This window comes from Leopardus geoffroyi, chromosome E1 (assembly GCF_018350155.1).
Source record: "Leopardus geoffroyi isolate Oge1 chromosome E1, O.geoffroyi_Oge1_pat1.0, whole genome shotgun sequence".
In the NCBI taxonomy this organism is placed as follows: Eukaryota; Metazoa; Chordata; class Mammalia; order Carnivora; family Felidae; genus Leopardus; species Leopardus geoffroyi.
In genome coordinates, this window is record NC_059330.1 from 60,407,227 (window position 1) to 60,425,733 (window position 18,507).

At 60.5% G+C, this 18,507-nt stretch overlaps 3 protein-coding genes across 6 annotated transcripts; 2 read left to right on the forward strand and 1 right to left on the reverse strand.

The window, feature by feature from the left end:
- Positions 1-5,395: 5,395 nt before the first annotated feature.
- Positions 5,396-9,291, reverse strand: ALYREF (Aly/REF export factor). 2 transcript variants are annotated; one of them, XM_045489893.1, is made up of 6 exons: positions 8,924-9,291; positions 8,343-8,474; positions 6,773-6,920; positions 6,099-6,162; positions 5,838-6,015; positions 5,396-5,746 (listed from the first exon to the last, which is right to left on the reverse strand). In XM_045489893.1, the coding sequence occupies exons 1-6, from the start codon at positions 9,158-9,160 to the stop codon at positions 5,732-5,734; spliced, it is 774 nt and encodes a 257-aa protein (XP_045345849.1). In that variant the 5' UTR covers positions 9,161-9,291; the 3' UTR covers positions 5,396-5,731. The 2 variants fall into 2 exon arrangements, with proteins under 2 accessions (XP_045345849.1, XP_045345848.1); XM_045489892.1 differs by lacking the exons at positions 5,396-5,746; positions 5,838-6,015; positions 6,099-6,162; positions 6,773-6,920 and adding an exon at positions 6,943-7,575 and having other exon boundaries at positions 8,924-9,281.
- A 21-nt stretch (positions 9,292-9,312) lies between these two features.
- Positions 9,313-14,941, forward strand: ANAPC11 (anaphase promoting complex subunit 11). Of its 3 annotated transcripts, none has more exons than XM_045489895.1 (3): positions 9,313-9,438; positions 10,350-10,469; positions 14,686-14,941. In XM_045489895.1, exons 2-3 carry the CDS (start codon positions 10,361-10,363, stop codon positions 14,829-14,831), a joined length of 255 nt encoding a protein of 84 aa, XP_045345851.1. In that variant the 5' UTR covers positions 9,313-9,438; positions 10,350-10,360; the 3' UTR covers positions 14,832-14,941. The 3 variants fall into 3 exon arrangements, with proteins under 3 accessions (XP_045345851.1, XP_045345852.1, XP_045345853.1); XM_045489896.1 differs by lacking the exon at positions 9,313-9,438 and adding an exon at positions 9,541-10,029; XM_045489897.1 differs by lacking the exon at positions 9,313-9,438 and adding an exon at positions 9,541-10,002.
- A 2,204-nt stretch (positions 14,942-17,145) lies between these two features.
- On the forward strand, positions 17,146-17,886 carry NPB (neuropeptide B). The gene is made up of 2 exons (XM_045489894.1): positions 17,146-17,540; positions 17,652-17,886. Exons 1-2 carry the CDS (start codon positions 17,298-17,300, stop codon positions 17,778-17,780), a joined length of 372 nt encoding a protein of 123 aa, XP_045345850.1. The 5' UTR covers positions 17,146-17,297; the 3' UTR covers positions 17,781-17,886.
- The last annotated feature ends 621 nt before the right edge of the window (positions 17,887-18,507 follow it).

Below are 18,507 nucleotides of genomic sequence, written 5' to 3' on the forward strand. Positions count from 1 at the left end.
CCCTCTTCCACTCTCCCTGGGTCTTCAAATAAACTTAAAAAAAAATTTTTTTTAAATGTCTCCCTCAAGATAGTTGTGGGTTACAAAATGCACAGTAACTCTACAGTAGAGAAGCAGGCAGCTCCCATCTGAACTAAGGCCGCCTCACCCACAATAAGACAGACAGACAGACTGCCATCATGCACCCCAGAGGGAGCACTGAAATGGAACAGTGCATCTGTGTATCTTACCAAGGATACATAAGCCTGGTCTAATCATAAAGACCTCCGACGGGACCGAGGTCAGGAAAGATAAGGAAAGCGCTACCGAGTTAAGACAAGTAGAGGCATCTCGAGGTCAGTGGACCAGGCATCAAAAAAGAAGCATCTAAGGGGCGCCTGGGTGGCGCAGTCGGTTAAGCGTCCGACTTCCGCCAGGTCAGGATCTCGCGGTTTGTGAGTTCGAGCCCCGCGTCGGGCTCTGTGCTGACAGCTAGGAGCCTGCTTCAGATTCTGTGTCTCCCTGTCTCTCTGCCTCTCCCCTGCTCTCTCTCTCTCTCTCTCTCTTTCAAAAATAAAGATTTAAAAAATTACTTACGGAAGTAGGCTCCAGCTCCGATGTGGGGCTTGGACCCACGAACTGCGAGATCGTGACCTGAGCCGAAGTTGGACACTTAACTGATTGATCCCCTCAGGCGCCCTGAGCTTACTTATTTTGAGAGATTGAATGAGGGAGGCAGAGAGACAGAATCCCAAGCAGGCTCCTTGCTTTCACCAAAGAGCCCAACATGGGGCTCGAACTCGAGCCCAAACCAACAGCTGGATGCTTAACCAACTAACTGAGCCACCCAGGAACCCTTTAAAAATAAAATCTTAAAAAAAAAAAAAAGTAAAATAAATAAACCCACTGCGGCACCAGGGTTTTGTCTGGAGAATGTGGGAAGGCAGTTCTGTCTGTGCCATCACACTTCTGTGCTGACTGAATGTATTATTTTTTTTTTAATATATTTTTAAAGTAAGCTCTACAGCCAACACGGGGCTCGAACTCACAACCCTGAGATCAAGAGTCCCACTCTCCATCCATGGAGCTCCCCCAGGAGCCCCAAATGTGCTATTTTTTCAATTAAAAAAAAAACAAGTTTTTTTTTTATTTTTGAAATTAAAAAAAAAAAGTTTTTTTTTTATTTTTGAGAGAGAGAGAGTGAGAGAGCGAGCACAAGTGGGAGAGAGGCAGAGTGAGAGAGGGAGACACAGAATCCAAAGCAGGCTCCAGGCTCTGAGCTGTCAGCACAGAGCCCGACGCGGGGCTCGAACTCATGAACTGTGAGATCATGACCTGAGACAAAGCCATACGTTTAACCAACTGAGCCACTCAGGTGTCCCGAAAAACAAGTTGTCTTAAAAGAGCACCTCATAGTCAGTCAGAGAAAGACAAAAATCCTATGACTTCGCTCATATGAGGACTTTAAGAGACAAAACAGCTGAACATAAGGGAAGGGAAACAAAACGAATACAAAAACAGGGAGGGGGACAAACCAGAAGAGACTCATAAATATGAAGAACAAACTGAGGGCTGCTGGAGGGGGTGTGGGAGGGGGGAGGGGCAAAATGGGGGAGTGGCATTAAGGAATCTACTCCTGAAAACATTTTTGCACCATATGCTAATTTGGAGGTAAATTTTTAAAAATGAAATGAAAAAAAAAAAAAAAAAAGAGCGCCTCATGTTCCATTCGCCATTAATATAAAACTACAAAACCCACTCCATGGTCTCTGCCCTTCATCCACGCTGAGCCCCCGAATTCTGGGCCCAGGCAGCCTCTCCCCACACGCTGCCTTTTGCTCAGGGTGCGTCTCTGGCCGAAGTCCCCCCAGGGCTCCTTCCTTCACCCCAGCAAAGAGGCCAAGTAGTGAGGCCTCACGGCACCTGCCCCCTCCACCCTGGCCACTCTGGGGTCCCCGAGCTTTCCCGTGTTCTCACCTCAGGGCCTTTGCCCTTGCTGTCCTCTCTGCCGGCAAAACTTTCCCCTAAATACCCACGTGCCTCACACCTGCACCCCCTGCCTCCTCAGCAAGGCCTCTCCCTACTCCTCACACAGCCTTACCACCATCTGACACCCTTTAACTTTTTAAAAGATATTTATTTTGAGAGAGTGTGTGAGGGCTGCACACGTGCGTGAGCGGGGAGGGGCAGGGAGAGGGGTGGGGGAGAGAGAGAGAATCCCAAGCAGGTTCCGTGGCGTCAGTGGAGTCCAATGCTCAGCTCGATCCCACGCTGTGAGATCACGACCTGAGCTGAAACCAAGGGTGGGGCCCTGAACCCACGGAGCCACCCAGATGCCCACCTATTATCTTTCTTAGAAAAATATTTTATTTCTTTTTAAGATTTTCAGGGTTTTTTTAAGGTTTATTTTATTTTTCTGAGAGGGAGAGCGTGAACACCCGCGTGGGGAGGGGCAGAGAGAGACTCCCAAGCAGGCTGTGTGCCGTCAGCACGGAGCTCCGTGTGGGGCTCGATCTCACGAACTTCGCGATCGCGACCTGAGCCAAAAACAAGAGTCGGACGCTTAACCGACTGAGCCACCCAGGCGCCCCTGACACCCTGTATTTCACCTTCCCCCATCTCTCCCTCATCGGAGGGGCCAGTCTGAGGGCAGGGATTTCTGTGTTTTGCTCCCCATTTCCCCCAGCACGTGAATGGTGGCTGGCGCGTGGCAGGGACCCACATACTTGTTGGAGGAGTAAGTGTGCTGTGTTTCCTTTAAACTCTGAAATAAAGCGACCACTTCACTGGGTTCTTGGGACGATGGGTGACATGCGCAGGGGACGCCCAGTAACGTGTGGGTCACGGGCCCTCAACAGACGCGTGGTGCACGTTCCGCAGCCAGTGGCCCACGCGGGGCCTCGCTCGCGCACTAGCTCCTATCGCGGTTATCGGGCCGCATTCCAGTCTCCTGGGTCGGTTTCCTGCATCGGACCGTCAGCTCCCCGAAGGCAAGAGCAAACCTGTCCTCTTCCTCAGGAGCACAGACACACAGCGGGTCCCAGGGTACCACAGGGGTGCGCGAAGCGCGACGCTCGCTCAAGGAGTCCGCCGCCCCGGCTTCTTCTGGGTTTCCTACGGTCCGCAGGGACAGGTCGTTGCTTCCTTCTTATTCCAGATTCCTCAGGAACCACAGGGATCTTTGCTCAACCACCCGAAAGCCAAGCATACGGGTTGACTGCCTCTTCCCCACACGAGCCACCGGGTAAGGTTCAGGCCCCAGGCCCAGGGCCTGCAATCCGTGCGGGCTTGCTGCCTCTCCTCCCTGGTGCCGGCTTCCGGCCAAGCGAATCACCTACGTGCTTCTGGACCCACCACTGAGCTTCCGTGCAGACCGAGGGCCAGGAAGAGGGCTACCCGGCGTCGGGTCTGGGCTAAGGGGGTGGCCCGATCCATCCGGTTGGCTGTTGACAGGCGCTGGCCAATCGCAGTTCGGCGTCTGGGCGCAGTGCAGGAGGGACATGTAAGACCGCTAAGTGTCACTTTGGCTTTGTCTCATTCGATTGGTGCTTTGGGGGACGAAGGGTGCTGGCCAGTGCAGGGACGCCTGGCACTGTCCCTTAGGTGGCCAGATGCCTGGTTTGCCTCGGACCACGGATGCGGTCCTGCAAACACAACAGCCCCCCGCCCCCCGATTTTCCTCTCAAGAGCTTCCCGGCAGACACAGTGACAGGGTCCCCCAGCCCTTGAAATGAAATGTCCCCAGGGAAAGCGTCGGAGGCTTCTTCCGGCTCAGGAGTCTGGCCAGCAGCCCCCCACCGGACTCACCTGCAACATCTCAGGTCTCCTTATTTAGTCTTCCTCCCCCTCAGTGGCCTCCCCTGCCCGTGATGTCACCCCCTCTTGCATCTCCTGTCACCTCCAGCCCTTCCTGGGCCACGCCACCGGCCACGGCCTTGCTAGGGTCCATGTGTCAACAGCCGCCAAATTGACGACGTCCAACTCCAAGCACCCACGGGGTCCCAACTCCAGGCCCGACCGTGTCCGGGGTCTCTGCTCACCTCCCGGATCCAACACGGAGCGGACCCTTCCCCTGCTTTTCTCCCGGGCCTTTCTCTGCCCCATGGCACCCTCGGCCACTGCTCTGGTGCCTCTGGGCCGCCACCCCGCCCTCCCCATCCCAGTGGCCGTCAGTTCCATACTCGTGGCCTCTGGCCTGGGCCTCCCCCCGCCTCCACCAGGTGTCCTCCTCAGGTGGCCCACCACCTTAGCCTGGCACCACCTCCCAGGGACACTGTCCCATTGCACCTGGACGCTCCGACCTCCCATCACGTCCGGGCCTCCCAGACACGACACCAGGGCCGGGCACGGGCCGGTCCTCTCCCCTGCTACGCTGGGCTCCCCCAGGGCTGAGCCGGCCAGGCGAGTCACTCTCCTGCCCAGTCCCCAGTAGGACACAGGCCGTTCCGATGGCAGCCACTGGCTGCGGAGCGACAGCTAGAACCGACAGCGAAAGGGCCGCTCCTGCACACGCTCCTTTCTCAGGACGCTGGAGCACTGTCCCGAGCGTGGAGGTCGACCTGAGCCACGGGCTGTGCTCTGGCCAGTCTTCCTGTTGCAACCGCCCCCTCCTCCCTGTCCCCGCTGAGGCTCGGGGACGGCTCTAGGGCTGTGCTCCCCACAGCTCACCCGGGTCTCTTCTCCACGGCCGCACCTCGTCCTCCCTGCCCACGGCACCTGGGTCCGTGCCCGCAGGCCGCAGAGGCAGGGCCCTCAGGTCGCACTGGCTTTGGGGTAGAACCGGGTCATCCACAGGCGCCAGAGAGGAAGGTGGAAAATCCTGAAGACTCCAGACAGGTCTCCATGCCCTGCCTCCCACTGGGACCCGGGCCTCTTCCGAGCCGCAAGGTACAGGGAGTAGAGACCAGTGATGTCACCGGCTGGCTCCGTTCTGTCCCAGAGGGGGGTCCAAACGGGACACCTGTTCTTCCAGTCCCTCCAGTTCTCTGCACGTCAAACTGGACTCTGCCACAGCTCCCCAAGCTATCTCACCAGGCACATCCCGGTCCTCTTATGAGAACGCTTTCTGGCTCGTCCCTTAACATAAAAGACAGAGAAAGCCACGAAGGGATCATGCTGCAGTCGCCGCTGAACCCAGGCTTCTGAGAACCAGAGCACCAGAAGGAAGGGAACGGCCCAGCCGGGGCACGTGAAGTCTAACAGCGTGGGGCCCGCGGTCCGCCCCTGACGTCCGGTGCAGGTGGCAGAGGCGGCTCCTCCCGGGTCCTCCCGCCCAGCACCCGCCTGCAGCATGGACTCTGGCGGCCGCGCCAGGGCTCCAAGTGTCCGTGGGACCGTTCCCCACACGCTCTCATCCGGCCGCGACACCGAAGTCCCAGCCCGAGCAAGGACTCCGACAGCGGGACAAATCAAATGGTTCCAGTTCTCCACACGTTTCTATTTTATTATGGCAAAGGTGAAAACGCCACCTTCTCCACAACAGCAACCGGTAAAATTTATCCCAAAAATAACTCGGTACAAAACAGGTCTGTTTCAGAATTTAAAAAAAAAAAAGAAAAAAAAAAAGAAAAAAAAAGAAAAAAAAAGAAAAAAAGAACAAAAAACCTTTACATGAGTTTTTAAATCCTATTTTAAAACATAAAAGAAACAAATCCGTCATTGGCTGCACAGCCCCGGTCCTCCACCCCCCTCCCGCCAGGGAGCACGGAGGGGACGGCCGGGTCCTGCTCCGCTCGAGGATCTGCCGGTCTGTTTAACTGGTGTCCATCTGAAACACACAAAAACTTCTCACTCCAACCGGCCCCCCCCCCCCACCCCCAGGCAGTCTGCGGCCCCGCCCCCCGGGCCCCGGGCCTTACTCTGGCGTTATAAGCGTCCAGCTGGGCGTCCAGCTCCTCGGCGGAGAGCTGCTGCTTCGAACTCCTGCCGGTGCCTCTGCCCCTGCCCCGGCTTCCTCCGCGAGCGCCTCTCCGGGTGCCGCCACCGCCCCCGAAGCCTCCGGAACCGCGGTTTCTGGTCATCCCGCCTCTGTTTACGCTGGCAAGGAAAACGGACCTCGCTCACGAGGCCTGCGCAGGCCCGCGGGAGGAGCGGCCACGTGCCACAGGCCCCCAACTCACCTCTGTGCGGGTCTCCGCTGGGTGTCAATCTGTGACGTGACGAGCTGAATGTTCATGGGGCGGCCTGTGGCAAAGCACACAAGAGGGCGCGCTCCAGTTAGAGGGCTCTGAGGTGCCCCCGCGGGGGCACCGCGCCCCGGTCTCCATGCAAGCGCTGGAAAGGGGCTGTGTGTCCCAAGTGCTGCCCGCGAGGGGAGCGGCCGAGTGACACCGGTAGGAGGGCGAGGCGGTGCCGACGTCAAGCCCGCCAGGGCCTCCTCGCTCCTTCCGAGTCCAGGTCAGGTGGGTGTCTGCTCAGGTGTCCGGGGTGCTCGTGGGTGGAAAGGTGTGGGTGACCTGACGGAAGAAGGACCGGTACCTTTGTCTTTACGACCAAAGCCCCGCACTCAGAGGTGTACTATGGCGGCTCTGAGAAGGCTTCACAGAAGTGAATCTTCCGGAAGGAGCTGAAGGAGGGGAGGGATGTAGCTTGCTGGATGGGGGTTCACAAGAGGTTGGTCCGGATGTGTGGGGCAGCATGAGAGGTGGCAGAATGGAAGAGAGAGACAAAGGGGCGAATGCAAAGTGTCCTCAGCCACAGGGGTAAGCCACATTCCTGCACGGACAGCTGCCAGCCCCAGACTCCACAACTAGATGCGGCCCCTCTACCATCCTGGGTCCCACCTCGGACGCACCATCCAGGGGGACGCCGTTGTACTGCTTCATCGCTTTCAGGGCATCTGCCTTCCGTTCAAAGTGCACGTCAGCTGTTCCTAAACTGCGCCCTGAGCGATCGTAGTGTACGGCCGCCTTCTTCAGAGTTCCGAACTCAGCGAAGAGCTCCTGGGGGCCGGAAAGTGCAGCTGTTAGCAGAGCGGCTCCCCTTCCTGGGGGCCCAGGGCCGTCCCTGGGAGTGTGAACTTCTGGGGGGCGGGGCGGGGGGGGTCTTTCCCTGGGAGGCAGACACATAAGGGGGCAGGGCAGTGCAAACTGGGGGGGAAGGGAGGGGCGGACGGGACAGCAACTTCCGGGAGCAGCTGGGCCTGAGGACTCCTGCCAGCGTGGGGACCTGACACCGGTACCAGGAGGCAGGTAAAGGACCGCAAAGCCCACCAGTGAAGGGCACGAGATTAAGTCGCTATCTTCTTCAACAGAGGAACATTTCCAACACACCCAAGGACTGTACCAAGAAACAGCAAAGGCCAAGATCACAGAGCAAGGGACGCTATCCGTCTTGTGGACCAGCTCACAGGGCCCGTTGATGCGGGAGCCCTGACCCAGCCCCTCCCCCAGGGCAGATTTCTGGCTCACCTTTCCCTCTCCTCCTACTCAAGCCTGCCGCAAAGGCTGAAGTCAAGCGCTGCCATGGAAACTGCCCTGACCTCAGGCAGGCTGGGAGTTGGAGAGGGAACCCAGAGTGTGGGGCTACTCCGGCCGCAGGCACACAGCGGGAAGTGGAGTTCACCAAAAGCGGTTTCCAGTGGATGCCAGAAACCACCTTAAAAAAAGTGTTGAGACACCGTGAGTGCTCACCGGCCTTGCTCTGTCCTCCCATGGTAGTCAAACAAACAGTGGGGCTCTGGGAAATTGAACCCAGGAAGGCCCAGCACCCTGACCCAGCCATCTCTGGGACCGATCCTCAAGGTATCTTTACTTCACCAGAAAATAAGTTTATGCGCCTTTGGAATTCAATCAAAAAGAAAAAAAGGAAAAAGAAAACAAACGAAAGAAAACACAGCTTCAAACGAGGATGGGTTTGAAATCATGTCACTAGAAAGACGGTGGCGGGGAAGCCGGAGGCAAGTTCCGCGAGACACGGAGCTTGCAGCTCAAGGCAAATGGAGCAGGAAAGCTGCCCGGCACCATCCTGTGTCTGTTTTGTCTACCTGTTTCCATGAAAAAAGGTCTTCTCCTCCCAACAAATAGCTAAAACAAATACAAAAGAAACCAAAGAAACATCTCGGCTGAGCCAGGAACGCGAGAAACACGGGAGAGCCACCTCTCCGGCCTGGCTGGGAATCCTCACTGACAGAACGTCTTAGAAGGGCGGCAGCTCCTCACGCCGGGCTGGGGGCCTGTCTTCCAACACACTGGCCTACTTGTGGGGCTGGCGACTAGTGTGACCTCTGCTCTGCGTCCCCGCAGCTCCTCACGGGGGCCGGGGAGGGCTCACTGGTCTACGGTGGAGGAGATTCAAGACCACGGCCCGAACAGGACCGAGTCCGTGAGGGGTCAAGTGCGCGCCAAGAAGCTCCCGTCCCTTACCTGAATATCAGCGTCGGATACTCCAAAATCCAGATTTGACACCAGCAGTTTCCCACCCGTCTCGACGCCTGCGCCGCCCCCGAAACCGCTGTCGAAAAGGTCGTGTTGCCACTTGTCAGGAAGTTGTTTCGGCTGAAGGGGAAAGAAAACACGAGAACGGACCCGGACCCGTGAGCGGCTCTCCAGGACTCTCCTTCGCCCTCACAGTCCGGGCACGACACTCGGGGCCCGGAGGGAAACGCACACGGACCCGCGCGGCCCTGCCCTTCCCGCCCACGCCGCGTCAGGCCGCAGCCGAGCCCCCGGGAGCCCCGGGCCCCGCAGCTCCTCGGTTCCCTCCAACTAACTTCCCGCCGCCGGCGCGGCCGCGCCCAACGCCCCCTCGGCCCCGCCGCCACGAGGCCCGGCGCCCGGCCGAGACAAAGGCCGGGAGGGTCTCCGCCTCCCGGGCCCGGCCGGCGCGCGGCCTCCCCGCCCGGTCGGCGCCCGCGCCCACCGGCCCGGCGCGGCCTGCGGCCCTCCCCGCCGCGCGCCGCCCCGCCGGCCCGCTCCCCACCGAGGCCCGCCGCCTCCGCACTCACCCTGCTGTAGGGCGCCGGCCGGTTCCTGCCGCCGCCGCCCGCCGCGCCTCGAGCGATGGCCGGCCGGTTCCGGATGGGCCCGCCGCCTCGGTTCACTCGCGCGGCGGCCTGCGCCCCGCCGCCGCGGCCGCCCTGGGAGCCGGCCCTGCCGCGGCCCCGGCCTCCGCCGCGGCCGCCTCGCTGGCTCCGGTTCAGCTTAATGATGTCGTCCAGAGACATGTCCATTTTGTCGGCCATGGCGGGCGCGGAATCGGCCTTGGCTCGAGCCCGCGCGTCAGCACGCCGGGGCGTCACTTCCGGGGCCGCGCGGTGTCTTCCGGTGCCGAGTCCTCGGAGAGGCCGGGGATTGGCTGCGGGCGGGCTGCGGGGGCGGGGCGGCGCGTGCGCGCCGAGGCGAGAGTTCGGCGGGCGCAGCTGTGAGGTGCCGGGCAGTGGCCGCGGTCGTTTTTATACCTTCCCGCGCGGGCGCTGCCAACGGAAGGCGGGCGGGGCAGCGCGCGGTTAGGCCGGCGGAGGTGCGACAGCGCGGGGCGGAGCGCGGCCGTTGGGGCGGGCCTGGCGCGCCGCCCCTCCCCCGCCCCTCCCCACTCCGAGCCTTGAACCCGCACCTTTCACCCCGCCCACACCCTCTCCCCGCGCTCTCGCCTCTTCCGCGCGCCCTCTCCCCGTCCCCGCACTCCTGCCCCGCACCCCTTCGCCGCGCCTCACACCTTCTACCTGCTCCTACCGCTTCCCTGCGCCCTGTCTCCGCGCTCGACCCCCATCCCTTCCCCGCGCTCTCAACCCGCGTTCCTCCTTTTCTGCGCCCTCGCCCTTTTCCCGCGTGTTCCCCTCTCCCCGCGCCCCACCGTCTCCCACGTCCGCCTCTGCGTCCTTCTCCGCGCCCCACCTTCTCACCGAGCCTGAGCCCCGGGTCCCGGCCCGCATCCCCCTACCCAGCAACCAGGTCCCCTTTTGGTGGCGGGGGCGGCGGGGGCGGGGGAGGAGGCGGCACGCAGCTTGCCTAGCTGGCGACCGAGCCCGCGACCGGGACCGCGGGCTGAGTGGTTGTTCCTTGGCATGACTTCCTCGTTAGCCGGGTCTGGGTCTTCATTTGTTAACCCCAAGTTAGTCTTATGCCTTTGAAAAGCACTGTATGGCACGTTTTTGCAAATATTGTCGAACGCCCGTGCACCCTTTGGTGGATGCAGGGTAGACTGCGGATGCTCTGAAAATGTAGGGAGCCTCGCTCTTGGGGCGCTTGGTCCTCCCAAGGAGGTCCCGGTCCTGTCCCTGCCACCTTGTAGGCAGATTTGTGCTCACTCACCCCTCTGGATTTCTCAGCCTGGGCATCGGTTCCTGACCCTCTTGATCCCTGGGGGCCTAGATGCTGTCTGTAGCTGAGCAGGCTGAATGTAGCCAGCCGATCTCTTTCCTCTGCTCGCAGGCTCCACCGCCATGAAGGTGAAGATTAAGTGCTGGAATGGCGTGGCCACTTGGCTCTGGGTGGCCAACGACGAGAACTGTGGCATCTGTCGGATGGCCTTTAATGGCTGCTGCCCGGACTGTGAGTGTCCCCTGTGTTCCCTCCCTCTTGAGCTTTGCCTGCTGGCCTGGTCTTGGCGTCTCCCCGGAAATAACCTGCACAAAGTGCCTGGGTTTTGGGGCCCCTGTCCTCAAGAAGAAAAGTTGGCAGAAGAAAGCCAAGCGGTTTGGTCACATGTTTGTGTAGAGACCCCATCAAAAGTTTTGTAAGAAAAAGGGTTGTAGCCTTTTATTGTGATCAAACTCAGCTATGAAATACGTGGGGCAAGGGGGCGCCTGGGTGGCTCGGTCAGTTAAGAGTCTGACTCTTGATTTGGGCTCAGGTCGTGACCTCACGGTTCATGAATTGGAGTCCCAAGTTGGGCTCCGAATTCTCAGCTTGGAGCCTGCTTGGGATTCTCGATCTCTCTCTCTCTCTCTGCCCCTCACCTGCTCATGTATTCTCTTTCTCAAAATAAGTAAACTTTAAAAATACTTATTTTTGAGAGGGAGAGAGCATGTGCATGAGCAAGCAGGGGAGGGGCAGGGAGAGAGGGGGGCAGAGGATTCCCAGCAGGCTCCACATTGACAGCAGAGAGCCCGAGAGCCCGACGAGGGCCGACTCAGAGGTCCAACTCATGAACCAGAAGATCACAACCTGAGCTGAAGTCAGATGCTTAACCGACTGAGCCACCCAGGCTCCCCTACTTAAATAATGTTTAAGGGGCGCCTGGGTGGCTCAGTCGGTTAAGCGGCCGACTTCGGCTTGGGTCATGATCTCGTGGTCTGTGGGTTCGAGCCCCGCGTCGGGCTCTGTGCTGATAGCTCAGAGCCTGGAGCCTGTTTCAGATTCTGTGTCTCCCTCTCTCTGACCCTCCCCCGTTCAGGCTCTGTCTCTCCCTGTCTCAAAAATAAATAAAAAACGTTAAAAAAAAAATAATGTTTAAAAAAGCAACAATACACGGGGTACAAAGATGTGTTAAAAGTCTTTAAAGATTCTCAAGCGAACAAAAAGTGGAGTATTTATAAGGATACCCCTTCCCCGCGTCCAGGATGCATCCGGGATGTAGGATAACAATGCCTGAGGAAAGTTTCCATGTTTGCCTCAGGGTTTTCAAGTGTGTTATGGTAACAGATAAATAGGATATTTCACTGTACTCCTGCAGAGTCTCTAGCTGTGACTTGGGTTTTTTTACCGGCAGTGCTGTCGTGTCAGACGTCCTTAGCATTACCCCTGTGCTTAGTCCTTGCTGAGATTTTTCCTGCTGTCTGTCGTCGTCTCTGTCCTCGATGGTGTGAGCAGGATCGGTGAGTGCTTGCTTGCTTTGCTCTGCCTTGGCTGTTGAATCTACAACGAGCCCCTGTTCCCCCCTTCTCTTAACCTTTCCGAGGCAGCTGATCCTTTCGCAAAGTCATGTTTTTCACACCGTGTCCACTGCCAGGTTTTATCAGATTTCTTCTTTGTGGTGTTTTTTTTATTGATTTTTTTCATGTTTGTTTATTTTTGAGAGAGAGAGAGACAGAGTGTAAGCAGGGAAGGGGCAGAGAGAGAGGGAGACACAGGATGGGAAGCGGGAAGCAGGCTCCAGGCTCTGAGCTGTCAGCACAGAGCCCGACGGGGGGCTCGAACTCACGAACCGCAAGATGACCACCTGAGCTGAAGTCAGACACCTACCCACCTGAGCCACCCAGGTGCCCTTATTTCAATCATTCTTAAAGGGCTACGGGAGCCTGGAGGGGCACGCGTTTGCAGCTTCCTCCTAAGCAACAGACTGTTAGCTTCTGAAAAGAAAAGTCTGGAACATTGCCCTCGACTGGGTGTGGCAGAGTGAGCCTGTGTCTGACAGGTGGCACTCCCACACAGCCCACAGAGGGCAGGTTCCACTGGGCCTGTAGCTGGGCATCTCTGCGTTTAAGGGGGTGCTCAAGTTTTGTGGAAGTGGGTCTGTTGCTGCAGAGAGTAGGGGATTTAAAGTTTATTTATTTTGAGGGAGAGAGAGAGAGAGAGCAAGAGCGCACACGAGCAAGGGAGGGGCAGACAGAGAATCCTAAGCAGGCAGCGCAGAGCCCGACGTGGGGGGTAGAACCCACAAATCCCGAGACCGTGACCCAAGCAGCCCAAATGACTGAGCCCCCCAGGCGCCCCAGAGTGGGGGATCTAGAGTCTGGTGTTCAGACTCGAGGTTAAGCGTGAGAGCCGGTTGTAACGTGCAGAGTGTTTGACAAGCCTATGGTGCTCTTTGTACAGATTACGTGAGGTGGGGTTTCTCTTGCTAAAATTGAGCTCTTGTGGAGAACCCAGGGTGACTGAGGCTGTCTTAAATCTGCTCCCTGTCCCTGAGGGCTTTGGGAGTAAAGGTCTCCTTGCGGGGGCTTTTCATTACAAAGGATTTCCGTCAAGACACCAGCCAGCCCTTGGGTGAGTCACCGACCTTGTGCTCAGGTGCCCGTCAGAGCCTGAAGCAGGCTGCCTGCCTGTGGGGACAGTACGGAGTTCTGGAAGCGGCTCCTGCCCTCGCCCTGCCTCACGTGGACAGCGTGGCCAGTTGTCCCCCACCCCCCAGAGAGCTAGCTGCTGCCCACTGTCTTGGATCCTCTTTTCCAAAGCGACTCTAATTTCATAGGGGTGATTCCAAGCTGAGTTCTTCGGGGCTTGGGAAGGCCTTAGGGGTGGGGGTGGGGTGGGATGTAGTCTCCATGAGGTGTCATACCACATGGGCTCCTGGCACAGGGTCCTGCTCACCCCCCAGCACCCATCCCTCCCGTGCCTGGGGGGGCAGAGTGAGTTCAATAATTCCATACTTGCTAAGGGTGTGATTTTCTGGTTTTGTCATAAAAATTTCAGAAAGGGAGTGATGTTTTGTTATAAAAAGGAGTTTTTGCCCCAAACAGGTGAAAAAGGCATAGCAGTGGCTCTTTTCTGACTTGGTGGGGTGCACGCGCCACTGTGGGGCGGGGGCTGCGCAGGGACAGGGGAGCTGATGCTGACAGTAGACCTGGAAGTTTCCTGGCCTGGCACCCACACCAGCTGCCTGGCTGGGCTGCTGCTCCGCAAGTGGCCGCCGCCCTGATACACCGTGTGCCCTGGCCTCCTGTCCGCCGGGGGGGGGGGTGACAGGCAGGCCACAGAGCACCGCCGGGCCCCCAGCCCCAGGTCGGCGGGAACAGAGCCCGGTGGGAGCGCTGTGATTTTGCAGGGTCGAGCACCTCTGTTTGGTGGCGGGAGGAAGGGCCGTGGTCACAGGAGTCCAAAGGCAGGGTCTGTGCTCAGAGAGCCCCCAGACTTGCGTTTAGGATACGCGTGGAAACAGCTGTTGCCACGACAGGATGTCTTGTGTGTCCTGGCCCCAGTGTGTCCGTCTGGTCCCCTGCGTTTGTGCACCAGTGACACGTGGACACAGCATTCGGTATGCTAGAGGACCCCCAGGGCAGTGAGGTGGGGGGACGGCCACCCCAGGAGGGGTGGGGATAAGAGGCCACAGCTCTCAAGGCCTGGGGGGGACCTCGACCCGGGCCTGCGGAGGTCGTCCTCCTCTGTTGGCACCAGCTGTGTGATGGGATTTTCTTGATTCTGGGAAATCAGAGGGACCCGTTTTTGTCCTGATTTGGGGCAGTGTGGACGTCCTCTCAGTGAAGGTAGGTGGAGGCGGCTTGTCCCGGCAAAAGCCAGCGGCTCGCGCCTGGCCTTGGAGGCGGGGCCCTTTCGGACCAGAAATGCAAAAGGGGTGGGTGCCAGCACTGTGCTCACTCCCAGCTGCTGACAGGCAGGGCGGTAAACGCCACAGGGTCTCCCCACCCCCTCTTCCTGCACCGGGTCACTGCCGCCTGGGAGAGGAACCTCTGTCCCAGTCCCAAGGCCCCAGCTCTTCTCTCGATCAGGAGAAACAGCTCACTCTTCGGATGGGTGGCTCGGGGGGCTGGGGGCTGGGGGGACGGGTAACCTAGACGCGTTCCTGCCGTGATCTCCTGTGGCAGGTTACGTGGCAGAGCTGTGGTGCGTCTGTAGACGGTCTGCCGGCTAGGCCAGAGCCCTCCCTGGAACTGAGCCCCCGCAGGGGAGGGGAGGGTGGTTCCCGTGGGGGTCACTGCTGACCTTTGTTGGGGGACACACCGCAGAGGCGCGTTAACGCTCCTGATTTCAGGCTTTCCTGAGACCCAGCGTGTGACAGGCTCTCCCCTGGGGCTGCCACGGTTGCCTGACATCCCTAGCCGCGCCCCCGCCCCGTGTGACGTGCACGGTCCTCTTGTCCCTTCCACAGGCAAGGTGCCGGGCGACGACTGTCCCCTGGTGTGGGGCCAGTGCTCCCACTGCTTCCACATGCACTGCATCCTCAAGTGGCTCAACGCACAGCAGGTGCAGCAGCACTGCCCCATGTGCCGCCAGGAATGGAAGTTCAAGGAGTGACACGGCCCCTCTGGGCTGTGACAGGGTTGACACGAGGACTGGAGCTGCGTTTGTTTTTCATCACGCGTTGGCGCTTTTATCCAATAAATAAAACTCATTGAATTGCCTGAGCCTTGCTGGAGGCCTCCTGTTTGCTCGGCGCTGCTGCAGCCCCGCTGGGCATGCCTTGATAGGAAAACTCATGAATAAACATCTGGATGATGCCACCCAGGCCCTGAGTCACCACCCCGGGAGGAGAAGGAGTGCAGGATCAGCCAGAAGAGCCTGGGCCAAGAGTGACTGGGGTCTTGAAAGGCCTGGTGGTGCAAAGGCCCTGGGGTGCGTGTCGTGTGCCAGCAGGGGGGACGAAAGAACGGTGGAGTGGAGGCCTGTGGCCTGTCATCTGGCCCCTCACCTGCTCGAAGCTGCCAGCCACCCCACAGACTAGTTTGTGGGCCTCTGACTGCACAGCTGCCCGCAGTCCCTCCTGAAACGCCGTACCTGAGTAGGTGCTGGTGATCCAGTTGGAGGCCAGCTCGTCGGGGCTGTGACCTACCCAGTGTAGGTCATGTCAAGGGCATCTGTGTCCCTGGGTGTCTGAGATCCTCTATTTGAGGAAGGACAGCCTTTGGGAAGCTCCTTTGGACACCTCTGTTAATCCACAGCTGCTGGGGAGGGAGGGTGGGGGTCCTGGGGACTGTGTCCCAGCCCTGGGAGTCTTGACCCCTTCTGGACAGAGCCTGCTGTAGGCTGCATGTCTCTGGGAGCTGCAGGGAGTCACTTGGCACTGGCTCCTTCCAGTCTATTCTCAGTGGACCCTCCCCTGTGCCTCGTGGGTGTCTGTCTGCCTAATGGGTGGCTAGTCGCCGAGCACTTGTGACACTACTTGTCCTCAGCTCCCAGGACAGAAGACTGGTGGTTCACACAGAGGGGCTGGCCTCCTGGTCACTTGTGTGACACCCTACTTCCCATCTGGATGTTGTACCCAGAGGAAAAGAAGAGGCCCTGGGGACCACCACCCTTACCCAAGCTGTAGGTCACATGCCTCTTGTCCAGAAACCTAGCTGCCAGGACCTCCATGCTGATCTCTGTCCTGGAGAGGACACGTGCCCGGGATGTTTAGGGACTGAGTGGGAGGGATGCCTGGGCTCAGCCTCTTGGGTGCACCCCACAGCCCCTGCAAACAAAGTTACATCTGGCCGCTGGGGTCAGGGCAGGGGGCTTCTCTGTATTCTTGAGGCTTCGTGTCTACAAAGTGTCTGGATTCGTACCCGGGGAGTCAGGAGGAGGCGTGGCCTGCGGCACCGCGGAGGGCCCTCCTGGGCAGTCTCCTGACCTCGCCGTGGCTTGCCCCCAGCCCACCTCCCCTGCCTGGGGAATTTTGTCCTGTGACAGGAAGTGCACACGAGGCACGGGGACGTGTCTGTACGCTGGAGCGCCGGGCCCTGAGTGCAGCCTCCCAGGTTTCCCAACCTCGCCGCCTCCGAGGGCTTGCCAACTTGCCCAAGGTCACAGCCCCTCCTCCAGGCTGTTCCCACTTACCTGCCACTGGGGACTTTTCTGCAGTGGGCTCCAGCCTGGCCCTCCCCGGGCCCGCTGGGCCTCAGGCTGAACACGTAGCTGCCCACCAGGCCCTGCTCACATCCAGCCATGTGTCTCTGCTCAGGACTCCCTAACCTCGGGCTGCTCTCCCTCCCCCGGGAGGCACCCGCTCATCCCACCTGCCTTTGCAAACTCTCTCCCTCCAGTGAGCCACTCTGCTTGCCCTCCGGCAGCCGCGGGGCGGCTGTTTTCCCATCTGTCTGTGGCTTGAGGCAGGGACTGGGTCTGATTCATCTCCTATTGAACGCTGGGGTTCACCGAGAGGCCTGAGGCTCCCGAGGCCACCCACGGCTGGGGCAGAGCTGCGGGGGAAGGGCCTGCGGATTCTGGTCAGCTGTCCCTGCGTCTGGTTTCCCCGAGGTCAGGCCTGGCCTTGCTGCCCACCTCTTCCTAAAGGACCTCAGGAGTAGCAGCCTTGTTAGTAGAACCTTCCCCGGTGGGTGTGGGGCACCCAGGCCCACCCAGGCTTTGATCCCCTCAGGGAGCCCTGGCCCTGGGATCAGTGCCTCTCTAGGGCAGGATAAAGTGTCCCTAGGGCACGGTGGCTCTCTCCCCAGCCTTGAGCACTGAGGACCTCCAAGGGGTAGAACTCTTAGGGCCGGGCGCCCTCCGGCTGGTTGGAGGTTCAGTGCAGTCCCGCTTGCCCCTGCTCCGGCTGAGGCTCTACCCAGGCAGGACCGTGGGCAGAGGGAGCGGGCAGGGGTGGGGGAGGATGGGGCCCCGGTCCCCGGCAGGCGCGGAGGCGCTGCCCAGCACGGCTGCTCGCTCCGCGAGGCGGGGCCCGCCAGGTGCTCCGCGCCCGCCCCCGCGCCCCGCCGGCCACAGATATAAGGCGGCCGCGGCTGGAGCTCCGAGCCCCGCCGCCCGCCGCCGCCCCGCGTCCCCATGGCCCGGTCCGCGCCGCTGGTGGCCGCCGCCCTGGCGCTGTGCCTGCTGCTGGCGCCGCCCGGCCTCGCGTGGTACAAGCAGGCGGCGGGGCCCAGCTACTACTCGGTGGGCCGCGCCGCGGGACTGCTGTCCGGCTTCCGCAGGTCCCCGTACGCGCGCCGCTCCGCGCCCCCCGTGGGCGCGGGATCCCGGGGCCGGGCCGGCGCCTTCGCGGAGCCGCGACCCAGCCTGCGGAGCCTCGTGAGTGTGGCCGCCGGAGGGGGCGCGGGGGGCGGGGGGCGTGGGGGGGGCGGGGGCGGGGCGCGGGCGGCGGGGGCGTCGGTCGCTCCCTCAGCCTCTTCCCGCCCCCAGACCGTGTGTGTCAAGGACGTGACCCCGAATCTGCAGAGCTGCCAGAGGCTCCCCGACGGCCGGGCCACCTTCCAGTGCCGGGCGGACGTGTTCCTGTCGCTCCGTGCTGCTGACTGTCGCAGCGCCTAAGTCCCCGACCACCGCGGAGACCCGGACCTCATCGGGCCCTGGCCGGTGCCCCCAGTGCCCCCTCCGTGCCCGCAGTAAACGGCTAAATGAATAAATGAGAAGTGCAGCCGGACTCTGAGTGGGGGTAGAGGGACGGGCGGGTAGGCTTGTGTAGCCGCGGCCCGACCTGCAGACCTGGCCTGTCTCCAGACGCTCCCGGCCCCCACCCGGCTCCGGGCCACCAGGCTGTCGTGAGATAGCCCGCACAGAAGCACCATCCCCAAATCCACACCGCCCTCCTGGGGGCACTGGAAGCCTAGCCCCATGCCCCGCTCCCGCCCCCGGAGGTGGTCTCCGCGTCCTGCCTCTCCAGCCCCTTCACCTCCCTGCCTTTGTCCACACAGCTCCAGGGCTTCCCCGGGAGGCGCTGCCTGCGTCGTCTAAGCCAGTTCCCGTATCCTGGTCAGAGAATTCCTCTGTGACCGCCCTATCCCAGGGGGGAAGGGGGGGACCCTCCTGCCTCAGGGATGCCCACTCTGGCTCTGCCTTGCTTCTTCCTGGCTTTCTCGAGGACAAAGCTGTCCCTCGCTGGAGGGGCGGCTCCTGGGTGGTTCCCCCAAACACCTCAAAGTACTGAGCACAGGGCAGTGGGTCCTTGGGTCGAAGGAACGAGCAAACAGGCCAGGCGGCGGGGGGGAGGCCGCCAGCGGCGCAGCGTCTCGGGGCTGGTCTGGGCTGCTCAGAGGCC

Excerpts from the sequence above, each read along its gene's own strand:
- NPB (XM_045489894.1), top strand. The coding sequence starts at position 17,298 with ATGGCCCGGTCCGCGCCGCTGGTGGCCGCCGCCCTGGCGCTGTGCCTG. Across the intron at positions 17,541-17,651 it reads GACCCAGCCTGCGGAGCCTC|ACCGTGTGTGTCAAGGACGT; the intron begins GTGAGTGTGGCC and ends TCCCGCCCCCAG.
- ANAPC11 (XM_045489895.1), top strand. The coding sequence starts at position 10,361 with ATGAAGGTGAAGATTAAGTGCTGGAATGGCGTGGCCACTTGGCTCTGG. Across the intron at positions 10,470-14,685 it reads TAATGGCTGCTGCCCGGACT|GCAAGGTGCCGGGCGACGAC; the intron begins GTGAGTGTCCCC and ends TCCCTTCCACAG.
- ALYREF (XM_045489893.1), bottom strand. The coding sequence starts at position 9,160 with ATGGCCGACAAAATGGACATGTCTCTGGACGACATCATTAAGCTGAAC. Across the intron at positions 8,475-8,923 it reads GGCCGGCGCCCTACAGCAGG|CCGAAACAACTTCCTGACAA; the intron begins GTGAGTGCGGAG and ends TTTCCCCTTCAG. Across the intron at positions 6,921-8,342 it reads TATCCGACGCTGATATTCAG|GAGCTCTTCGCTGAGTTCGG; the intron begins GTAAGGGACGGG and ends TCCGGCCCCCAG.